At 25.2% G+C, this 23,452-nt stretch overlaps 2 protein-coding genes across 10 annotated transcripts in view; one reads left to right on the top strand and one right to left on the bottom strand.

The window, feature by feature from the left end:
- The window catches only part of LOC126907928 (uncharacterized), a 134,793-nt gene that overhangs the window by 61,806 nt on the left and 49,535 nt on the right, over nucleotides 1–23,452 (bottom strand). For 2 of the 8 annotated variants that reach the window (XM_050689631.1, XM_050689630.1), the window contains exon 3: nucleotides 21,362–22,854. The exons of 1 other annotated variant lie outside the window; for it this stretch is intronic. In XM_050689631.1, the coding sequence (XP_050545588.1) occupies nucleotides 21,948–22,854 (907 nt within the window). In that variant the 3' untranslated portion in view covers nucleotides 21,362–21,947. Of the gene's footprint in view, nucleotides 1–20,582; nucleotides 22,855–23,452 lie in introns of those variants that run through there. 5 more of the 8 variants (XM_050689633.1, XM_050689632.1, XM_050689628.1 and 2 more) reach the window with 5 other exon arrangements.
- Nucleotides 1,240–23,452, top strand: part of LOC126907957 (lachesin-like) — a 77,254-nt gene continuing 55,041 nt past the window's right edge. Inside the window, exons 1-2 of one of the 2 annotated variants that reach the window (XM_050689706.1) lie at nucleotides 1,240–1,412; nucleotides 19,160–19,272. In XM_050689706.1, the coding sequence (XP_050545663.1) occupies nucleotides 1,358–1,412; nucleotides 19,160–19,272 (168 nt within the window). In that variant the 5' untranslated portion in view covers nucleotides 1,240–1,357. The remainder of the gene's footprint in view (nucleotides 1,413–19,159; nucleotides 19,273–23,452) is intronic. The other variant, XM_050689705.1, reaches the window with a different exon arrangement.

Here is a 23,452-nt window from a genome sequence, read left to right as displayed (position 1 = left end):
TTAATACAATTGGTACATCACATTAATTAACATAAATTAACTTTTAAATTTCTACAATTCAAATATTTTTTTGGAAGTACCTTGGATACGTTAATCGCGATCGTATACGAACTTTTATCTCATAAAATCGAGCAAATGCATTTGAAGATAAAAATATATATCACAATAAAACCATTATATTTTCTAGCTTGGTATCGATACTAAAAAGAACTACGGGTGAGTAGATAGTAATACTTTTCAAATTGATGATTTATCACGAACATAAATTCTACTCAACGTGATGGATATCAAGAGAAATGTTTCTTTTTCATAGTTTAAACCGAATAATATTTATCAATTTACATATTTTATAATGACTTCTTGAGGACTATTGGGAATTTAGAGTTTTTTTTGTGTGACAAAAACATAAAACTATTAACGTGAGCAAAACAGTAACTGTTCTGAAAAAAGGTAAACTGTTTCATTATAATTGTTATGTGTGTAATTGGATCAACGGTATAGGCACCTACTACAATTATAAAATGGTAAAAATTGAAAAGTTAAGAAAAATTTTCTTTTTAAACCTCTCGAGAGTGAGTTATTTTTCTAATAATTAGAAAATAATTCACATGATAAGTCAAATGAAGTCGCTACTATCTGAATTATTCAGAAAGTAGCGACAACATTTGACTTAAGTAGTTGTTAACGAGTAACAACGTTTAATTACGTTCAGGGACACATACGTGTTAAAATTTTCTCACTTGGATCTATTGTCAAATTATAATGATATTAAATGTCTAGTTCCTATAAATTGATAAAAACATTAATTTTACGTCTTAAACTATAAAAGTGCAGACGATATTAAATAAGACATATTATTTGATATCAAAACTTTATCTGTAAAAATATTACACCCCCGTGTTGAAAAAACATATCGTTTAAATAATTTTATAGATAATCGATTCCAAACATTGGTGTTGTGCTGTTTTATACGATTGAGTTTAATTTCACTCGACGTGAGAACAATCAATTGATAATTAAAATTTCATTATCCGATAGCGGTTGCGATGTGCCCCTGTGATCGGCAAAAAACCTACGGAGGCTCTTCTGTGCCTGAAGGTCTCGCTCTACCGCATCCCTTGGGATGCATCTGGGGACACATCGGTCGTGTGTTTATAATAGTCTACTGTTGCTATGTGCACCGATCGTGCTTGTGCAGCGTCCCACAGCGTATATCCGGTGGCGATACTTAATAGTAGGATTGTAGTAGTGGGCGTGATCACACCGGTGCTTTTGGCAAGACGCCGTGGCGTACACTGAAACCGCCGTCGGCACTTCACTCGACAGCACGAGGACAGTACCGTGTGCGCTTTCAATCATGGACAACATCGTTTCCATCCTGTTCACTTTATTAGCCGCACAAACTTCATCGGGTAACTAGATGCTCCGATTTACCGTTTGCCTTTTTTTTTTTTTTGACTTTGCGCTTCTCTATATTTATTGCCTTTCATATTTATTGCGGTAGAGTTGATTCGTCAGTATTGTTGTGTGGACATTTGCAGTCAAGGTTAAAAACTAATCCATAGTTGTAAAATGTTTTGACTTTTTAATTAGATCCTGTTTACATAATAAAGTAAATTATTCGATAAAATTCTCAAATATAAGTTCTATCGATCTGCACAAGTTATTTTTATACTCAATAATATTTCAGAGAAAATTTTAAAGACAACGTGGATTACTTTTTCCAAAATGTTAAACTACCACATTGGTTTAACTGAATTTTAGATTAAATAAAAATTTGTTACTACGTACACTATTTAAGCGAGTGATATGCAAAATTGTCCAAAAAAAAAAATTTTGGAGTAATTAATTAAGGTCTATAAATTTTAATTTAGAAAAAAAAAAATGTCTGATAATTGTTAAATCAAATTCATGTCCAATTCTGGTAGACGTTAAATATGTAACGAATTATTTAAAATTCGGACTTAACAGAATAAGTAGCGTTATTAAGTTTGGTTGAAATCTAAATGAATATTTTTTTAACGTGATTTGAATTTCTTACTAAAAGTCAGGTAAATATATTAAGTAATTAATTGTTCACGAAATCGTCTGTTAATGTTATTCTTTAAAATTCCAAATCGCTCATATTATATAATCTTTTATACTTTAAATTTAAAGACGTTTTTTTAATTTAAAAAATAATAAATAAAGAAGATATTTCAAAATACTTGAAATGTTTAAGACACCTTAGGTTGTTAAAAAAAAAGAACAAATTAATTTGTTGATAGGTATATTCTTTAATATTCCCAGTTTAAAGTTTTAAAAGTAGGTAACAAAATTAGTTTTTTTTTTATTAAAATTGTCATATTTACAAAGTGTAACAACATATATTTCAGTAATATTTTAATAATTAATACATTATATAGTAATACACGTTACTACATAATTCTCGTTGGTTAATGTGACAATGCATTTAATAAATAACTTTTTTTTATTTCGATAAAAAAAAAAATATTAAAATTATAGTAGTTACATGAAAAATATTTCCTATACAATAGAAATTTTCAAAACTTATTTAATATTTTAATAACATTAAAATTTATATTTTATTATACATAGAAGTCTTATCTAAACTAATGTCTAATCTAATTCAATTATGTGAACTAATTAATTTGTAATATAAAAATAAGTATTTCTTTTGATTTTTGCATTCTTAGTCGATAATTCATTCACACTTAATTAAAAAACATTAAAAATAAATAACAAAAGATGAATTAGTATCAAGTAAATAAATTTCCATTATCATGTGATAGAATATGATATAAAAAAAAAAATTATTTTAAGGTTAGTGTTGATAAAATATCAATTATAAAATTATGTAGAATATTTAAATCAAACATTTTGAATATATCCTAGTATTTTTTTTTTTTGCATAATTATTAAATTTCTTTTTTTTTGTTTAAATTTTTTGTGCTTTGTTATTATTATTTGCTAGTATTGAAGTCTAAACATAAATAAAATCATCGAAACTTGTAGTTTTGGTGTCATAATTTAAGTTCGTCATCTATGGTTTTTGGTTTTAAGTCGTTAATTCAAAAATAATATTTGATGAGCAACTTCATTGCGTATTCATGTGTTCTAAAATTTTAAGAACTTGAAATTCATGAAAAATTTTTGATTAATTTTTCTGTTAAATTTAATATAATTTGAATTTTAAATAATATTAGTCACAAGTGATTCATTTTTATTATAACTATTAGTTAAGTGTTAGAAAAAAAAAATTTAATTAATTTAAAAATTACTTTAAGATAGAAAGTTTAAACTACTCAATAATATACAAAAATTTAGTTGATAATATTGAAATAAGACGTCAAACAGGAATGATGTATTATGTTTATAGATGGTTAAATATAGATATGAAAAAGGAGTACATGATAGTATAAGTTCATTTGAATAAAACTTAGGGTTCATGGTAATTGAAATGCACATATTTTCGAAGACACAAATATTTAAATAGTAGGGACAAAATAAGATAATTTTTAAATAATGATTTACTTATCATTATAATAATATAAATATTTTATTATATATTTTTAGTCACTAAAAATGGCTTTTGGAGTTAAATATTGTTAATATTTTTAATATAATTTTAATTATAGACAATTTATCCATAAGTGATAAATTTTTATTATACAGAATGATTTTTTATCATAACCCATTCAATTACTTACAGAATAAATATTATTTAAACATTTTTTTTTTTTAGGTTATCTTAATTATACATTATTCTTGAATTATTAACTATGTAATACTTTTTAAGTTCATCCTTTATGCCTTGTAAGGGTATCAACTTTGTTTTTTTTAAATGGGAACACATATTTTGAATTTAATGAAATTTTAGAGTTTTTAATTTAATAGTAAATGGAATTTGAATTTTTAATATAACTTTATTCGTTTATTAGATATAAACATTTAAAGTTTCAAATTTTTAAGTTAATATACATATACAGGGTGTTCAGTAAGTCAGGAAACGGGTATCTATTGTTCTCATTGTTACAAACAATGAGAACAATAGAAACCCGTTTCCTGACTTACTGAACACTCTGTATAGTACACAAGGTATTTACAAATACAGGTAGCTAATTGGTTTTCTATGACATCAATATTCGCAGGTACACAGCATTGTTATTTGCAATGATAGTAAGACACATTGCTGTAAGTTTATAAATACACTAACTGATAATATAAAAAGTATATCTATTGATAGTCATAATTGATAATAAACAATCCATGACTGTGATAGCAGTGTCATAAAAAACCAATAAGCTACCTGTATTTGTAAATACCTTGTGTACTATAATACACATTATAATTACATAAGAAAACGTCCATTTATTTCAGAGTAATTATTAGAAATATCAAGGTAGGAAAGTAATAATTTGATCAAAAATATATAAGGTTTAGAATTAAATGATATGAGTACATAGATTAAGTAGGCACAAAGAAAAATCAAATGATCATCGATAATAAAAAATATACATAGTAAATTTAATAAACCAATAATGTTTGTATGGAGTTAATTGGCAGAGTTATATCATTGATACATGTCTATTTCAGTAATTAAATACAAGGTTCACATATAGCCATCGCACTTCCCTTGGGTAAACACACGAGGTGACTCAATCCCTCTTATCAATGATAACCGTCAATATTCGTGGCATTATTGATATCAAAGAGTGTGACAATTGATAGTATTAAATTTAATATTAAGATCACTTTACTTTTCTATCATTTTTTATCTCTCTTACAAACCCTCGTACTCATACCCTCCCGTAATAATATTATCTAAACAACAAATGTAGTAACTCCCGACAAACAAACTATTTTATTTATTTTTGAGTTACTATAGTACAGTAACAATTTAAAACTAAAGTACAATTAATATAAGGAAGGATACGATATTAATCTAAGTTAAAATATAGCACTTGCGTTTGGACATAATTAATTATTTTAAAATACTCAGAAAACAAAGATTTTATGGTCTCCAAGAGTAAAAATGGGTTTTCAATAGCGTTCATGCAACAACTGTTAAATTGAATTTTATGCTGTTGCTTGTTATCTATAGCACTAAACAAATTTTAATATTATTATGAAACCAATACCCTTCCATGCTTGTATAACACAAACAATACGTGTATTTTTTTTTGATACATCACAAAAAGAAAACAATATTTTATTTCTCTTAGTTATTTAATATCATTGAAAGGTTTAAATACATTTGTTTTGTGTTTATTACAATATTTAATTTAAAGTGAACCACTAAATAAATGTGTCATGTTGATGTGTGAAATGTAATATTATTTTTTATTAATTAAAAAGAGTAGCATGAAATTTTAGATTTAAATTCAATAATTATATACAAATCGTTCAGGGTTTACAGTAGTTTTCATATATTTTTTAGTTGATAACTTTTTAAAAATATAATATGCAGTTATTAGAAATAATAAATGTTAATGTTTAGTAAGATTGAAAAATTACTCGTAACAGTATGATTGTAAACAATATTATTATTAGATTTTTTTAGTTCTTATGATTATATCAATGAGCAAAAAAATACAGAGTATACCGAGTAATTGATTAAAGATAGTTTCTCAGAAATTATTGAGAATTTAACCTTTTTATTAAAAGAAAAATTATTTGGTCCTAAAAACTCGTGTCGTTAAATAATTTATTTTTTCATTCCTTTAATTTAAAAGTAAAAAACATTATAAGTTATAACTTTAATTTTATAAAAAAAAAAATTCAAACAATCTTTTTTTAACCGATTTTTCAATATTAAAAGTGGTTAAGTAAGTGAGGAAATAGGTCAATTGTTACAAACAATGAAAACAATGAACATCCGTTTCCTTGCTTAATGAATACCCTATGTAGTATAGGTACTCACACGACAGTACTCACTGGTTTTTTATCCCTGAAAGAATGTAAAAAAGTGATTTAATTACACCCTATAGTAAATTTTTTTGAGTGCAATATTTTATCTTTTAACAAATTTTAAAATTTTCAGTAGCTTCTGAACAAAAGAATGTCTTATCTTTAATCAATCATTCTGTATTAGACAATGTTTTAGTTTATTTTGTTTTTTCACTTAAAAGCTATAAATCGAAATTGCATGTTTTCATTACAGTTAAACTATTAACTATCAAATCGCAAATAATAAAAAGAGTTATGGCCAGTTACAAAATGTCAAGTTTTGACAGTTCACATTAAACCTTTTTTACCTGTTATTTTTAATCTACAGTTTTTGTTGATGACATTTTATTTGAGCAAGTCACTTTGGTTATAGTACGATTAATTTATTTTTTACTAATATTTTACCTTTTACTAATTAAAACGTGTGTGAAGTAAAAAAAAAAAATGATAACATGTTCGGCGGAATTGAAAGAATCTGTATTGTGTATTTAATGCACGTATAGGTTATGTACGATGGCAGAGACACATAAAAATTGCAATTTAAAAATGGCGACGCGTACAGAGACTACTGTAGGCTATTATAAGCGTATTTTTGCTCGTTAAAATATTAGAATTTTATCTTACCGTAGCGCATAATTGTTTTTGACCTACGACAGTAACAATTGAGAAAACAAAACCTTTTACTTACCGTACTTAAGCTACTTCTACGCGCCTTACAAAGTTTACGACCCAAAAAGAAGCAGCTCGTAAAAAAACCAAGCACTTCTTACAAAAATCATTAAAAGTTCACTTTAACATTCGACATTTACAGTATTTTTATATGACCCATTATGTAATCAATGTAGTTCAGTAAAGATGTACGTGAGATTAAATGATGGAAAGTGAAGCCAACAAGTCTTATCATTTAAACGTATAATTTTTAATTAATTGCACAATAAAATATGCAGTTAAGTAATAAAATAAATTATTATTTTTTATCTAAGGAAATATTATGATAAATTTGGTAAGGCTTTTTAAAAAATCTAAAATTTTGCCGAAAGCAATTAAACTGAACAACCTAAAAACCATATAAAAATGTTGAATCTTTTATTGTTTAGAATACATAGGAATAATAACGTTATTCATCAAAATTCAAAGTCATAGTAAAACATGTACAAATAAGTAAATATTAAAATATTATAAACAAGAAATATGATTGAAAAAATGTTAAAACACAAGGGTCTCAAAAGTTAATACATATTAAACTTAAAACAACAAAGAATCTCGTTAACAAGTCAATATAAATATATTTTTACGAAAATATCTTTTATAATATGTTGACATAGGTCTTTTATGGTTCTCGAATTTTTACGTATTTACAAATAGTCATAAAATATGAGCATATTTTTAGGCCAATATAAATGCACATATTTACAATTTAAGCAAAATAACTTTTCATTGGAACTGATTAAATATTCTATCGTTAAATTTTAGATTCAATAATTTAGGCTATTCGATAAATAAAACATACAAAATAAAATTAATATTAAATGTTTATATGGTTTTATAAAATTACGTTTTTCTTGTAATTTTAACAGATTAAACTAAAAATTTAATGCTAACTGAAATTTAATGGAAAGATATCACAGTAGTTAAATTTATAATGTATTACAAATATGCTAGTTATATTTATCATGTGGTAATTTAGATTATAATCATCAGCATCGTTCATAATAAAAGTCTTAAGTTACATGTCAACGATAATGTGAATTCGTGAAGATCATAATATGATAACATATTTTGTTGTCTTATCAAGTCAACTGATAATATGATGATTTAGAGTGTGTCTTATTTTTTACCTAAGAAATAATTGAAATTCAGTAAATAAAATGCATAATTAATACTAGTGTAACAGTCCCGTAGGTATATTTTTAGTCGTTTATTTAGTTTTCCTAAATTAGATGTGTTCATGTAACAATGTCACACTGAATAATCTTATATTATTTTTGTCACAAGGGTAACCTCGACGACTACTCGCAAGGACTACGTTAACATAATATTTATAGTTCTTGGATTTGAAGGCCAGTGCTAAACGTTAATTGGAAGATTATTTAAGACGTTATCATGTCGGTTTACACTATAACATGTTTTTTTCATTAACCGTGTTTATTCATTTTGTGTTATAATTAAAAGTATTAATTAGTTTTAACTTCAGTTTTTACATTCGTTGGGTTCGAGTCCTATCCTAACTAATAAGCCATCATGACAATTACACTAGTTTATATTGTATTGTTTATATTATTTACGCGTACATGATCAAGTTAAAATTGGAAACATTTCAAAAGTGTGTTCTTGTATACTCTTCTTTAGACGCTATTGAATATACAACCTTCCAACTTGTGGCACTAGCTTGTACTTAACTAATTTTTAAATTTTGTTTTTAAAAAAAAGTATTAACTAGTATTAATAAGTATAGAAAAATTCAATTAGAAACAACAAATATTAAAATTTATACAAGTATTTGTCAATTCATTTTTTAGTAATGCCTAATGATACATAAGTATATTTACAAAATGTATACATTTTTAAATTTATCACAATATATCACTATGTACTATTTATCGTCTGAAAAAGAGGCTATTATCAATATTTTTGATGTTTAAAAGAAGATGTTCGAGTAATTAGTTTAAATGAAAAGTTAAAGACATTATTTTTAAGACCTATTTCCGTATAACATTTTTTTATTTATTTACTTTGTAGAATGTTGTTATTTTTGGTAAGTTCAATACAATGTGTATAGATAACGAAGGAAATACAATACATTATCCGTAACTTTCAGACCAAACAAGATTGCTTAGTGGATCGGCCTTTACAATGCTGCAATAAAAATAAATCCAAATAGGTAGATAGGTAGATTGGACAAAAAAAGATAGAGGTATTCAAAAAACAAAAAAATAACAATACTTGTAACGATAAGAACAAAACTCATGGGAAGCGTTAAGTTAGTGGTATATGTGCATGCATTTGTGATTACCAACAAAAAATGGGAATTCAATAATAACGATGATTGTTGAAAATATGTAGAAATGGCTGCAACACAAGATTCACAAGTTCACCTAAACATAATACTAGATTTGATAAAGAATAAATAAGTTTTCGAATTTATTTTCAGTATTTACGGAAAATTGTTGGTTTTGCATAAAAAAGCATGTTTGTTTAATTTTTTTTATATCTTTCCACCAAACAAAAAACATTTCAATCAGAAAACGTAAAAATGTGAACAAACAATAAAGCAAATTCAGTAACATTATGGAATATTTTTTTATAATTATTTCATGAATAACCGTACAAAAATAAAAACTTTTTTAACAATAATTACAATAAAAAAATCGAATATCGATGAATATTCCTCTATATCAAACTCGGCATCTGTTATGGTGGAATGGGTACTTTGTATCTGCAACTAGAATTTAGGTATAATTATTATATTTTAACTATAGAATTCATTTCACCCCCTCCTTATTGCTTGAAACTACGTGTTCGTTTAACTATGACTTATGTTTATAATTAACCCAAAATTGTTTGATTCAAATAAAAAAAGACAATAATGTGTCGAAAATAAACTACAAGAAGTGGTAAATAGCGTATTTTTTTCGTTTATAAATACATATCAGACTCATTTAACACCAAGATTGTTTAGGTTACACATTATTGTGAACTACGATTGTTATCATTGTTTATTATATAGCCATAAATAGTTTTCATAGTACCTATACAAGTTTAAGGTTACTAATGCATTCGTTTTATTTAGTTTTCTATTTCTTGGACCGCTGTCAATTTCCCATTTCATACTTTATTTTTCACGTCTCTAAAATTAATACGATTTCCCTTATCTTTGTCGTTACTAAAATCGACGGGGCGTATGTGCGACAATGAAACGGTTTTAATCCAATAAAGAATGAAATGAGAGGAGAACAAAAGTATTGGAGGCGGAAGCACCACTGGTATTATCGGGGAGCTGTGCTCGTTATTTAAAAGTAGAGTAGAAAGAAGAAATTGTAAAAATAAGAATGGAAAGTTTGAAAGATAATCGAGAAACAAACGATCAAGAATTATTCAAGCGATATTATAATAATATAATAAATTATAATTATTAATAATGATTTATAATTGTTTGTCGCTTGCACGTTGTTTCAAAATAACTAGATAATAAGTCTACATAGACCATTTTTAATTATAATAAGACGTGAATGTTAAACTAACAGTAATATTCTAAAATGATTTCAAAATTGTTTTCAGGGAACGTGTTAATCTGATAAGTGGAACCTCCAAAAGATAAAAATAAATAAATCATAAAAATGTATTTTAGAGGGGGCAGTAAAAAATTTACGCATTCGTCCTCCAGATAAAATCCTACAAATTTCCCTGAATAACTTAATACATTTATTACCTTACCTTTGTTTATTTACACAGTAAAATTGTATGACCTTAACATTTTGAATATTTATTTGCATTAAAAGAGATGATTTGTATTTAAATATACGAGTAGCATAAATAATATACCAAAGTGAAATTTTTTCTATTAGTAGATTTCCTATCTCAAACAATTTCTTATTAAAAGATTCAATCTCAATTTATTTATTTTTAAAAATCTGTATAAATAGCTACTTCTATAAGTAATATATATAAATGCATCTTTTATGCTAACAAAATATAAAAGTACAACATTCTTAAATAAAAAAAATTGCTAAAAATTTGTATTAAGAATTGTATTACCAATATCTTTGCACTATAAATATTAACTAATTAATATTTAAGTTTAACTGACGAATAGTATAAATATAAAGGTGTTAAAAATAAATAATGTTGGGAGTAGTGCTCGTTTTAATTGAATTAGAAAATGCACATGAATAATTTCAGTAGTTCACACAAACCATATATTTCAAAGCTATAGAAATCAACAAGTATCTTGATACATCAGTCCCATGTATAAACATTCTAGTTTAATTGTGTTAGTTTAATTATTTCAGTTTGATGTCTAAGTTTTTGTATTTAATTAAACGCCTAACGTAATTTCAGGAATCCACAACATTTTGTAGTTGAAATTCAAATTGTTTTTAAGTATTTTAAATAGACTAACGTCTTTATTGGATTAAACGTGTATTCAAACTTGAAAACGTATGAATTAACGTGTTTTCAGAATTTACTACTATCAACTTTTCAACAATTAATAAAAATATTCTCTGTGGAATTTGTTTTTTATTTTATGCGGCCTCATTACTTTTAGGCTATTAAGAGTATTGTTTTAACTATATCATTATTTTTTGTACTCCTTTGACTTTCTTTAAATTGTTTTTGACTTTCCTCTTCTAGCTTGATATCCGTTGATTTATCTGAGATAATTAATAATATTAATTACTGTTAAATTATTACGTTAACAAATGAAGTTTGGTCGAGATATACTTGTTTGTAACAAAGGATATCAAATATTCTAGTTGAAATAAGCTGAAATGATTTCCAAGATTTACAAATGGCTGTTATTTCCGCTTGGATTCCATTCATAACTAATAACAGTGACACATTGTATTTCAAACACTAATTTTGTCGATCAGTAATCACTCAAAAACTGTTGTTGTCAGAGACGTGTTGGCGATATTCATCTTCACTACAAAACGTTAACAAAACAATAGCTATAGTGATGAGATGTGTAATAATAACAATATTAGTAAGGCCTCGTGCACACAAACCCGATCTATGGATTATCCACTTCTAGAATATTGCGTTTGTATCGCCATTAATCGATTGTCATACTGTAAGGTAAATGTACACTCAACAAGCTCTAAAACAGAGTCTATTGTGTTCAATATCATTGTTTCTCTTTTGTCATCATGTTTTTATTGAATACCAATATTATCCATTATAATGTTTACCTGTATTTTGGAATTTCATTTTTCTAGAATCCACGTGTGCCAACAAATTACTACACAATAATGCTTTTAAAATAATTCTAACAACACATGATTAATAACATAATGGTTGAAATACTAGTATTTATAATCAATACAAGTATACGTGTAACTACTTAGGCTGTAGTTGTTAAATACATTGGCGGCAATTAAACAAACAGACTCAAATACTAATTTAAACCTGATTCCGAATTGCCTTGCTAATTATTTGAAAATTCGTCAAAAAACGGAATTTGGGATAAAAATCATATTCATATTGATTAATCAAAGTAATAATTACTATACGCTAACTACAAGAATAATAATTAGAAGTTTATTTAAATTTTATTTCCTGAATATCTATTTGAACAAAATTAAATCTTCTATATTTTAATAAATTTAAATAATTTTGTAAAATTTAAAATTGAAAAATGTTTTCAATGTTGATTTACATGATAATCAAAAGAATTTATGAGAAGTTTGAGTACTTTTAGTGAAACAAAGTCATAAAGATTAAAAGCTTCATTAGATGTTTATGCATATCGCACATATCCTTTGATTGTTTTTAAGTATATAAAAGATATTCTGCTATTGAGATAGTAATGCTATTCGAGTACAGAATATTCGTTTGATACTATCAGTTATAAAGGTAATTTCATAACAGAAATGTTATGACTAAAATTTTAATACATATTGAGTTTGAAAAAGTAAGATGTTGATCATATCCAACTATGGCATCATTTGAATTACATTTATTTGTGATCACTTAAGATTTAATATTCAAGTTAAAAATAAGTTATAACTTATTTAATTTTGCATTAACCTCTTAATTTTTTACCACATCACAAGTTGACTTTATTGTATAATTTCTACATTTTCTATTTTCTAGGAAAAAGAAATTCCTTCCTTCAACCTTGAGTTACTGAAAAAACAGATCATACTCTTTTTATGATTTTAAAAAAGTGTGATGTTATATGTTTTTTTAAGATTAATCAACTATGAATATTTCAACATTTTTTTATTGTTTTATTTTTGAGAAAATAAGTTAATTAGTTTCTACGATTGTACGAATTTAGCTGTGTCTAAAAGTCGAGCCGTAATATCAATTTCATGTTTTGGATCGGGTTGAGTCGAAACTTGATTTAAAATGTACCAAAACTTGTCGGAAAGGACCAGATCAATATAATTTATGGTATTTCTTGGGTCGATTAGTTTTTCTTTTAATTGGATCGAGCCTAAAATTTTACATAAATGTATATTCGGTTCTTGTCGGATCGTATTTTTAAGACTGTATTTTTTAACACTGTACATAGTGTTTTACTTCATTACTATTAAAAAAATCATACACAGCGAGGTCGCGGCATAGTGGGGACGTGGTATAGTTAGATCTAGTATAGATGATATCTGACAGTGATAAAATCACTATCATAAAAAACACTTCGATGCAAATCTGTAGATGATCTTTAATTTTAAGAAATTGGTTGATTATTCTAAAAGCAAAATTAACTCCTATTTCTATCATTATTCCTAATTAGTAGTTGATTTATCAATATAATTTATGAATAAATATCTATTAAAGCAATTCAACATAGTATGAAATTGATTAGTTAAAAACTATAGAATATAGCTATAAGGAAAATAGTTCTGAATATTTCAATTGTATCATCTATTTCTTTGGTATTTTAAAGTTAATTTTTTAAAAGTTTATAAATAAAAAGAAGTTGAATTTGTTATCATAACTTTAAGCTCAATTTCAAGTTTGAAATTTACATTATTAAATAGAAAATTTTATGAGAATAAAAAAATAGTATTGCTAAGATTGATATGCAGTCAGGCAATTGTATAATTACTAATTACTGTAAATTTATCAGAAGAACTCAATATTTTTTTTTCATTTTTATTGTAATAGATCACTTAAATATAAATCATAGTAATCATTTCTAAGTAATTTTTGGTGATTAAAAATATTCTTCATATTATTTAAGTAAAAAACATTGAAAAAATGTCAAAAATTAGTGATTTTTAAATTTGTAATTTTTTTTGGAGGTTGGGTTGGGTTTGTTTATTTGTTTCCATTTTTGAGGGAATACGTCAATGTTGATTAATTGAATCAACCGAACATTATCACAGAAAATCGGGTACACAAACGGGTAGTGACCAAAAGACATTTGACGTTTACTTAGTTACTTCTATGTAAAATAATGTAGTGTTGAGTAAATAACTTTGTGTAATTATTAGAATGGATTACATGCTTATTTTTATTTCAAAATAGATTATTATTTATATATATGAAAAGCCCTTGTTTTGCAATTTCGTTATAGAACCATATTTCAGGAATTCTTTTATTTATGTACGTTGTTTCAATTATTATTTTGGTAAGACCCCTGAGGCTAGCTGTTAAAAAGTGCCCTAAGAGTCGACAAAAGTTTTTCATTATTTTAATATAATGTGAAAATCATTTTATCCAATCTAAATTATTAGCTATAGAAAGTCATTACATACAATATTATTGAATTTTTTGTAATATTTTTGTTATTTATACTCTTCAATAATAATAAAAAAATACCAATATAATAATATATTTTACGCTTAAGAATATTTAAATTACAGTAATTGGATTATTCTACCATGAAAAAATTTCTTTAAATTATTTAAGTCATTTTTGAGATAGTCATAAATTAAAATTAATATTCATTTTACAAGAGAAAAAAAAACTTTTTTTAGCAAATTAATCCATTTATTTCAAAAGAAATATTAAGTGGCCATTTTATTATGTTGAAAGCATCTTTCGAACAGTGGGCATAGTTGTAAAAACACTAAAGATTTGAAATTACATTTGAGTTTTTAACTTATAAAAAAGTTACCATTTTTAAAGCTATGCAGTTTTTAAAAAGGGTCTATTGAAATTCTACAACAATGAATTCTCTTTATAAGCTTATAAGTAGGTTGGTGAATACAGTTAATATATAAGTAATAGGCTTTTAAATGTGTCATGTTAGAAAAGGTTTAATGCATGTTTATATTGTGGTAATTTTTTAAATATATAATTGAATTATAGAAATAATTATAAAAATAATTAAGAATATAGATAATGTAGTTAATGCAATTTTAATGTTAATATTGTTCAACTGTCATGGATAGTTATTAAAATTATGCAACTAATATTTGTTGATATTTTAATACATTTTTTCACTTAAAATATTATAAAGAAATTAATTTACATAATATATAAATTCAAATATCAATTGCAAAACTATAACTTCTACCTATAAAAGCTTAACAAAAGTATGAAAAAGTAACAATTTTTAATATTTGATTTTTCAGTACCATTACATATTCCTATATTTTTGTAATGACTTTTGTAAAAGTCGTAAAGTATTACTTAAAATTAATTCAATTTTTATTAGTCATTTTTTTTATTAATGATAAAAATAAATTGAAGACATTCTTATTTTTTTACGGCTATGATTAATTTTATTATCACTTATTATATTATTTTATATTTTTTAAGCCGAATTCAAATCTAAATCATTACATTAAACATAAATACATTTTAAAAAAATGTCCTATTTGATATTCTTAAGTCAATAAATGCAATTTGTAATTTTGTAACTATATTTCGAAACTTCAATGGAAAATGTTTAATGTTAGAACCTCATCAATTCTAAATTGCAAATATCTGTTTTTAATAATACCTATGCTATTATTTTATTCAAGTTCTTGTAGTTACTTTATTGCATATTTTATTTCATTATAACTTGTTTTTTTATTTTATTAAAGTTCATTTTTAACATATTCATTAAATACGTATTTAATAGGTATGAAAATTAATTTTTTTTAACAAATACTCGGTATGTGTCCAGTACATATTATTATATTTAATAAAATTATTAATATTATTATGTTCTAAATAACTATACATTCTTACAAATATTGAACTATCGTTTATACAAATAAACATTCTCCACGTTAGATTTATTTTTAGTGGAATGATATAAATTAGACATGAGGAGTTCCTAACTTTACCACAATACTTTGCCCGAACTTATGCCTATACGAAATTCCTTAAAATCTTATAATATATTAATTAATAATAGGGGGAAATGTAAAAGAATGGAGTAATTGTTTTTCATTTTTTTTCTTAACTGGAACAAATATAATTAACTAACTTATTTATTAGATAATGATATAATTAAGAAAATGACTGGTCGATAACAATTTTTGATCAAATATTTAAGAAGGTTTTATACTTGGACGGAAAGAGGAGTCAGGCCAAGAAATGTCTAGAGATAAGGTAGTATCACCTACTCTTTACCTCTAATTTAGTAAAAAAAAATGCTACTAAAAGAAACCAACAAAAATTTTATTAATATAATTTTTACTTGTGTATTATTTAAATGGTCAATGATAAAATAATCGTCTTGTATAAACATTTATTTAATCTGTTATAATGCTTTCCATTAAAAAAAATGTACCGTTGATCACATAGTAAAATTTGAGTCATTGAATATTTTTTAGGTCTCGAAAATTCGATTTTATAATTAGGCTTCTGATTAGTCGTACAATCTATCAGCGTGTAATTTTAGTTCAAAAATACTCTGTATAGGTTAACAATGAATGATGACGATGAAAAGCTCTAAAAACCATACCAGAGGCAAATGCGAGCAGTTTCCGTCAGTGTAAATAGATTTACTTCTAAAGTAAATTTAGAGTCTAATAAAAATTATAATATTGACAGTAACTGTTTGGTGGTAGTATATACAATTTTAAATTTCTATGAATTTTATTCATAAAATATTTGTTTACTGTTTTTAACTTGTAAAGAAGTAAATACCAAAAATATCCCAATGCTACAGATTAATTATTCTCACCCGAAATCTAAAATAGTATTTTGTAGACATAATTTTAGTAAGCGATAACTTTTAATGATAGAAATAATTGTCAAACATTTTTATAATAACTTTGGTTTTGAAGATGTACTTGCTCAGGTGCTCCGGTATTATTAATCTAGCATGGCTGTGTAAACAATTTGCAAGTGAACACGCAGCCTCTGAAGTGTAAAAAGTCATGGTTAAGCGTCTAAATTACAATAACTTGTAAACGCGAGCTTTTATAATGTGACCTGTAAGTTGAGTAGAAAAAAGGGAAAGAACAATGTTATGGAACCAGATGGTTTTTGTACGTCGGATCGTTTGTCCTCATTACAAGAGACCATTTTGTTGATCAACTGTCTAACGCCAACCCTGTTCGGTAACATCACCTCCTCGTCTATACGTATTTATCCTTACCCGGAGCCAAATGTTAACGAGAGAGGATTATTATCCGTTACCTTTGCAATCCCACTTGTTAAAATAACAGTCATAGCAACTTATTTACGGTGGTCATAAAAACTACATTAACTAAAGAACTATGAGTAAAACAGTGGTTACGGCTGTAACGTTAATCTCCAGATAAATAGGAAGCGTACCCACACACTACATGGCGTTGTGCGCTCATCCTATCCGGTGGTGTAATAAACATGTTACAGACACTGGGCACTATTTGCACGTAGTCAATGAAGCTTTTACCTATTCTAAATTTTCATTTGATTGTTTCATTTTATTTTATGGGTAAAATATTGTTCAAAATTACTTTTCCACAACAATATTGCAAATAGAAAACATAATTGAATAGATAATTCCTAGTAAAAAATTGCAATATCAAAAATATTTTTTTATCGTAAGACTATAAAAATACTGCCATAGAAAAAAAAATGTTTAACGACACAAATTGTTTCGTGTTTTTATACTTAAAAGTATAAATAACAAGTTTTAATTAAATTTTAACGGGTTTAAAAATATATTTACTTTTTATTCAATAACACCGTGACTAACTAAAAATTCAAACAAAAAATATCGGGTCCAATTGTATACCTTTAAATTCATTTTTAATAACTTATTTAAACATTTTTATTAGCATTTTATTTACATAAGATATATGTGAATTATTCTGTATAAAACTCCTATGCGAATAATCTAATTTGAATCATATTAATTGTAAATTTTTATGAAAATACACTGAAGTAATGTAAATATTAAATGAAGTATATAATGAATTTTATTACAGTTTTTAACAATTAATAGTCACATAATACAGTATCGCCCAAGTCAAAAAAATAAAATAAATTGGATAAAATTTTTTATAGCTATACAATCGTTACACATTTCTCTAGAATTACATAACTTTTTTTTGCTCTTCACTTCTAAAAACTAGCATACAATAATTAATAGGGTTAAAACCTTATTACCGAATTAGATCATTTATTGTTTGGTGACTTTTTAGTAAATTAAGAACAATTTTTGAATGTATCTAACAATTGATTAGCTCCTAAGTAGAAAATTAATTTTTTGGTTAGATTTAATCGTTTTAAAAAATTTAGTTTACAGTATTTTATTGTAGAATTTAAAAATAATATCAACATTTGAGCACGATCATTTTATATATAAAATGTTCAGTAAGTAAGGAATCAAATTTCTATTGTTCTCATTGTTTATGATAATTTACCTGTTTCCTCACTTACTGAACACATTGTATATGACAACTGATGATAGAAGACTTGTATTGCCTTATAAACGGTCCACCTATAAATAATGTTGTAGGGTTTGCTTATTATGAAAAATTCCATTAAATTTAAATTATTTTTTAAGTTATAACGTTTTAGTATGTATATTTTTACAACTTAGATAGATTATTATGTCTAACGTTAAAAGCTAAACTTTATTATAGCTTTAACTCTTGTTTATGGAGTAAGATTAACATTGATAATTAATAAATATTTCATTTAAAAACTAAATACTCTATTTTAAATAATCTGAGTGTTTATTTGATTATCAATATATATATATATGTATATGTAAACCTTTGAATCAAACTGTAGAGTACTTTATAGGTTAATAACTAAAGCTTAATTACAAGAAATAATTGTATAGATACTATGATCGTATAAAATTAACCCTGAGCGTTAACTGCACAATGCACAGCGCATATCATAATACATAAATTGTCAGTACTTATTCATGATGCGCTAGTAGTGTAACTGTTGCATTTTCAATTTTTTTTTAGCCAGTAACTTGTGCGTTATTCTCTAGCAATAAACTTGAATATTTTATTAAAAGCGAATAGATTAAAACATAAACATTGGGCTTTTCTCGTATTTAATATTTATAGTCGTTTATTTATTAACATTTGTTTAAAAAGTAAATAACTTTTCATACTCATATTTTTATTTTCATTTTTTAATGTTACAGTTTTGTCGGTGTTTGAAAAGCCCCAGTTTGCGGAGCCTATACTGAACGTTACGATACCCGTGGGAAGAGATGTTTCTCTACCTTGTGTCGTCAGCAATTTGGGAAATTACAAAGTATTTTCTTATTTGTATATATTATTTATAGTTAATTAATATTTGAAGTAAAACGTTTTAAGAAATAACGTTAATTAATTTTTAGCTGGAAATAGTTTCTAGTCAATATTACCTCTTGTGTACACATTTATTTTAATAAGTAAAGTAACGCGAGTTTTTATTGTCTAATCTTGTGTCAAAAGTAGTTGCACCCATAAAATATTATAATCGTATTAGAGTAACAAACGAGAAAAAAAATTTAACGTGCTAATTATATAACGTGACACATAAAACCAAAAGCCTTTTTATTGAAAACTGAAATTCTGTATATTAAAACATACAAATTGCAATATAACAAGAATTCCCCTTTTTTCATTCATGTTACATTCATGTTAACCCTTGAAATCTGAACTAGCGTTTTACCTTTTATATTGTGTAAAAAGAACCAAATATGATTGAAAACGCGTAAATTAAAGTAACGAACTATATTAAAAATGTAATAATATTCATGAACACCAACGAATTTTGTGTAAAATAAATGAAAAAGTAAATTATTCTGTGATTCGTATCATTTTCATTTTTTTATTTTTGATGCACGAAAATGAGCACTAATGGCTTAAGTATTATAGAGTAAGAAAAAAAATTTTTGTGCTTAAATTTTATTAAAATTATGTATAAATTTAATATATTTGTTAAAGACATAGACTCTAAATATTATAGTGCGTACCCGAACCGGTTAAAATCACATAATACCTATCAGGCTTGTTTAGTGTAATGCTGTGTAAATAGTCACTGGAAGTGGGAGGGTTCGCCTGCATAAATCCAGTGATCTATGTTGTGAATAAATGTGTAAGTGTGTACATATGTAGGTACCCTTAAACTAAATAAACAAATAATTCAAATGTTTTACAATAATTAATAATAATGTTTTCAGTAAATAAGTTGAATAGATAAATTTATCCCTTCTGGCTCTAAAAATAAATAACAAAAATTCAGTTTAGCCCTGTTGGCTCAACAATAATAATGAAAATAAATAACTATAAACTCTATAGCAATCAATGACAGCAATAGATTAGTTCAATAATAATAATTAACAAATTTCAATTCTAAATAGAATTCAACAAAAATATAAAAAATCTTATAATTCTCTTAATAAAATATATGGCCGACTCCTTCCTTTTGTAAATAAATGTAATTTATAATATAAACAAATGATTTCAAAAACCAAAAAATTAATATAAATTACAACGGTGAATAATATTTCATTAACATAAAATCTATAAATTCAGTCCTTATAGCTTAATGTGCAAATAATTATTTAAATTAAATGATAATTAGGAACTAATAATGGTAACTAAATTTTGATTTGGTCACTTATAATAGCAGGAAATTGAATAGCAAAAAAAAGACAATAATTTAAAATTCACCAAAGTATAATTAAACAATTAGCCCTTCTGAATAAATGACTAAAAAATATTTGCAAAGCTCTTAGAGCCGTTGAATGTTGGCCTTCTGTCAACAATGAAAGAGAATAATAAATTGAATATGAAAAAAATTATACAAAATCCAAAAACTGCTCAATAAATCACTATCAAATAAGGTAACTTAAACAACTTTAACAAAAGTTAAAGTTATTTTAACAAAAATAATAATTGTAACTGGTCAGCAACTTCTATAACAAAGACACAGTTTACATTTACATACAATTACTATAACACACAAGTTTTTCTGAACACTCAGAACATAAATTTCAAAGCAAAATTTATAAAGAATAATTATAAAATATCACAGAAGACTACAATAAATGAACAATGCCAGCCCTTATGGCTAAAATATAGTGAATAATTAAGAAATTATAAAAGGACAACTTTTTTCTTAAAAAGAAGATAAAGATAATATAAGATAATAATTTACTATAAAAAAAGAATTGTGGTTTGTGTGTGTGGTGTGCACGTGTGTAACCCTGAAAACGTATAAACAATACAAAACGTATAGAAAATTTATAAACATGTTCAATAATTAATGAACACGTAGATTAACACAATCAATTATAATTAATGAATGATTTTATTCAATTTACCTATGATTAGTTTATTAAATAATGTTTAATTATGAAACATATAATTTGAGCAACTGGTTTCAAATAATAGTGTAGAACAAATATTTCAAATTTATAGTGATACTAATTGGTGATTATTATAATTGATAATTAAGTATAACAAGAACGATATTGAGCCGTTCCATAGAGGTGAAGCTAATAATATAGCTTTAAAATAAATAACAATTTTTTATCAAGTCATTTTTTTTATATTTAAAAACGAAATTAAATATTCTGAATAATACAACAATCTATAATGCTTTAACACATTCACAAAAAATTGTTTTGAAATAAAATAATATTTATTAATATCATATACTTTGTATTATCGCCAAAACTTTTGTCATCAAATACATAATACCGAATAGTTCCATTGACAATTTTTAGTGGTTGCTCTAAAAGAATTTATATAATGAGAAAATGGACTATGATCAGTCCTCAATAAAGTTTTTTTTCGTTCAAATAAAATACAAAATTATACGTTTTCTATTACTTTATTTTAATATTATTAAATGTAAGAATTAATAATGGAACTTAACGTTAAAGTTACTATACGTTTTTATATTTTTATAACTTAGCCTTAATTATGCATTGAACACTATGTTGATAAATCTACAGTATATGGAATGAGATCGTGATGTAATTCTTTGTGTTGACAGTCTATAATTTTTTGGAAACCCAAATCTTCATAACAAGATTTATAAACGTCTGCACAAAATTTGTCAAAATAATTACACGCGTTAAGATAAATTTGTAATTGCCAATCAAGATATGGATTATTATTATTATTCAATGTATTAAATGAATTGATAAAACTTTTTGTATAGTCCCATATTTTATTTAAACGTTTATTTGTATAACACCGTGCGCCCTGTTGTGCCACATCACTGCGTAATAGTACACCAATGTCTTTTAAGAATGTTTTAAAAATGTTAAGAAGTTTTTTAATAATTTCAGTTTCTTTTGGATTACGTATAATAACTATCTCAATATCATATTTATCCATAAAATTATCTAGATTAAAATTATTGTTCTTCAAAAATCTGAGAATAATAGTCACCCATTTAAAAAGCTTGTGTAAACTTGATTTAGAGTTAAAATTAACACTCCATATTGATGATCTATTCAAAGCAACTAAAGCTTTATACAAACCTTCAATCATTTTTTCGGATTTCTTGAATGAGTTAAATAATTTAATCAAACAATTGTGATAGAAGTTACGTATATCATTTTGACAAACATGCATTATAGAAGATAGTATTGTATGATATTCTTTAATTATTTCTGTATACCTACATCTTAAAAACTGTGTTATATGTTCCTTTTTTATTCGAAAATTTATGTTACTAACTTCATCATTTATTATGCGATTTACACTTATTTGTTTACCAAAATAAACTATATTTATGTGATTCATTGATTTCCAACCAGGTTCCTTACGAATAACATTGAGAGCTTTAATTCCATCATTTTGATTTGTTTTTGGATCAATTGGAGGTATGAATCTATATAAAAAATGATAAATATTCATTATTATGTAAGTGGGCGTGGTGTGGCGCTGTGGTCACACTGATGGTTGAAACAACTTTAGTGTTAAGCTGCGCCTACCGCTATAAGTGAACGGATGGGTGACCATGCGTGCGCTTCTACGATGGTGAAAAAGCACCATATTCCAAGTACAAAAGGCAACGGGAAACCAGTGTACTTAAATTTCCCCAGGATATACCAATGGTATTAACCCACCTGACGGTTGTAAAAAAAAATAAAAAAAAATATGTAAATATACAGTGATATTTTTATTATTACCCATTCAATTACTTACAAAATAAATATATATAAACATTTTTTTTTTTTGTTTATCTTTAGTTACACATTATTCTTGAATTATTAATTATGTAATACTTTTTAAGTTCATCCCTTATGCCTTGTATTGGGATCAACTTTGTTTTTTTAAATGGAAACACATATTTTTAATTTAATAAAATTGTTGAGTTTTTAATTTAATAGTAAATGGCATTTGAATATTTATTATAACTTTATTCGTTTATTAGATATAAACTTTTAAACTTTTAAATTTTTGAGTTAATATGCATGTATAATACA

The sequence above is a fragment of the Daktulosphaira vitifoliae genome, unplaced genomic scaffold, assembly GCF_025091365.1.
Source record: "Daktulosphaira vitifoliae isolate Bord-2020 unplaced genomic scaffold, ASM2509136v1 Scaffold_5, whole genome shotgun sequence".
Taxonomy (NCBI): Eukaryota; Metazoa; Arthropoda; class Insecta; order Hemiptera; family Phylloxeridae; genus Daktulosphaira; species Daktulosphaira vitifoliae.
The sequence above is the reverse complement of the archived record's forward strand: the minus strand, read 5'-3'. Positions and strand labels throughout refer to the sequence as shown.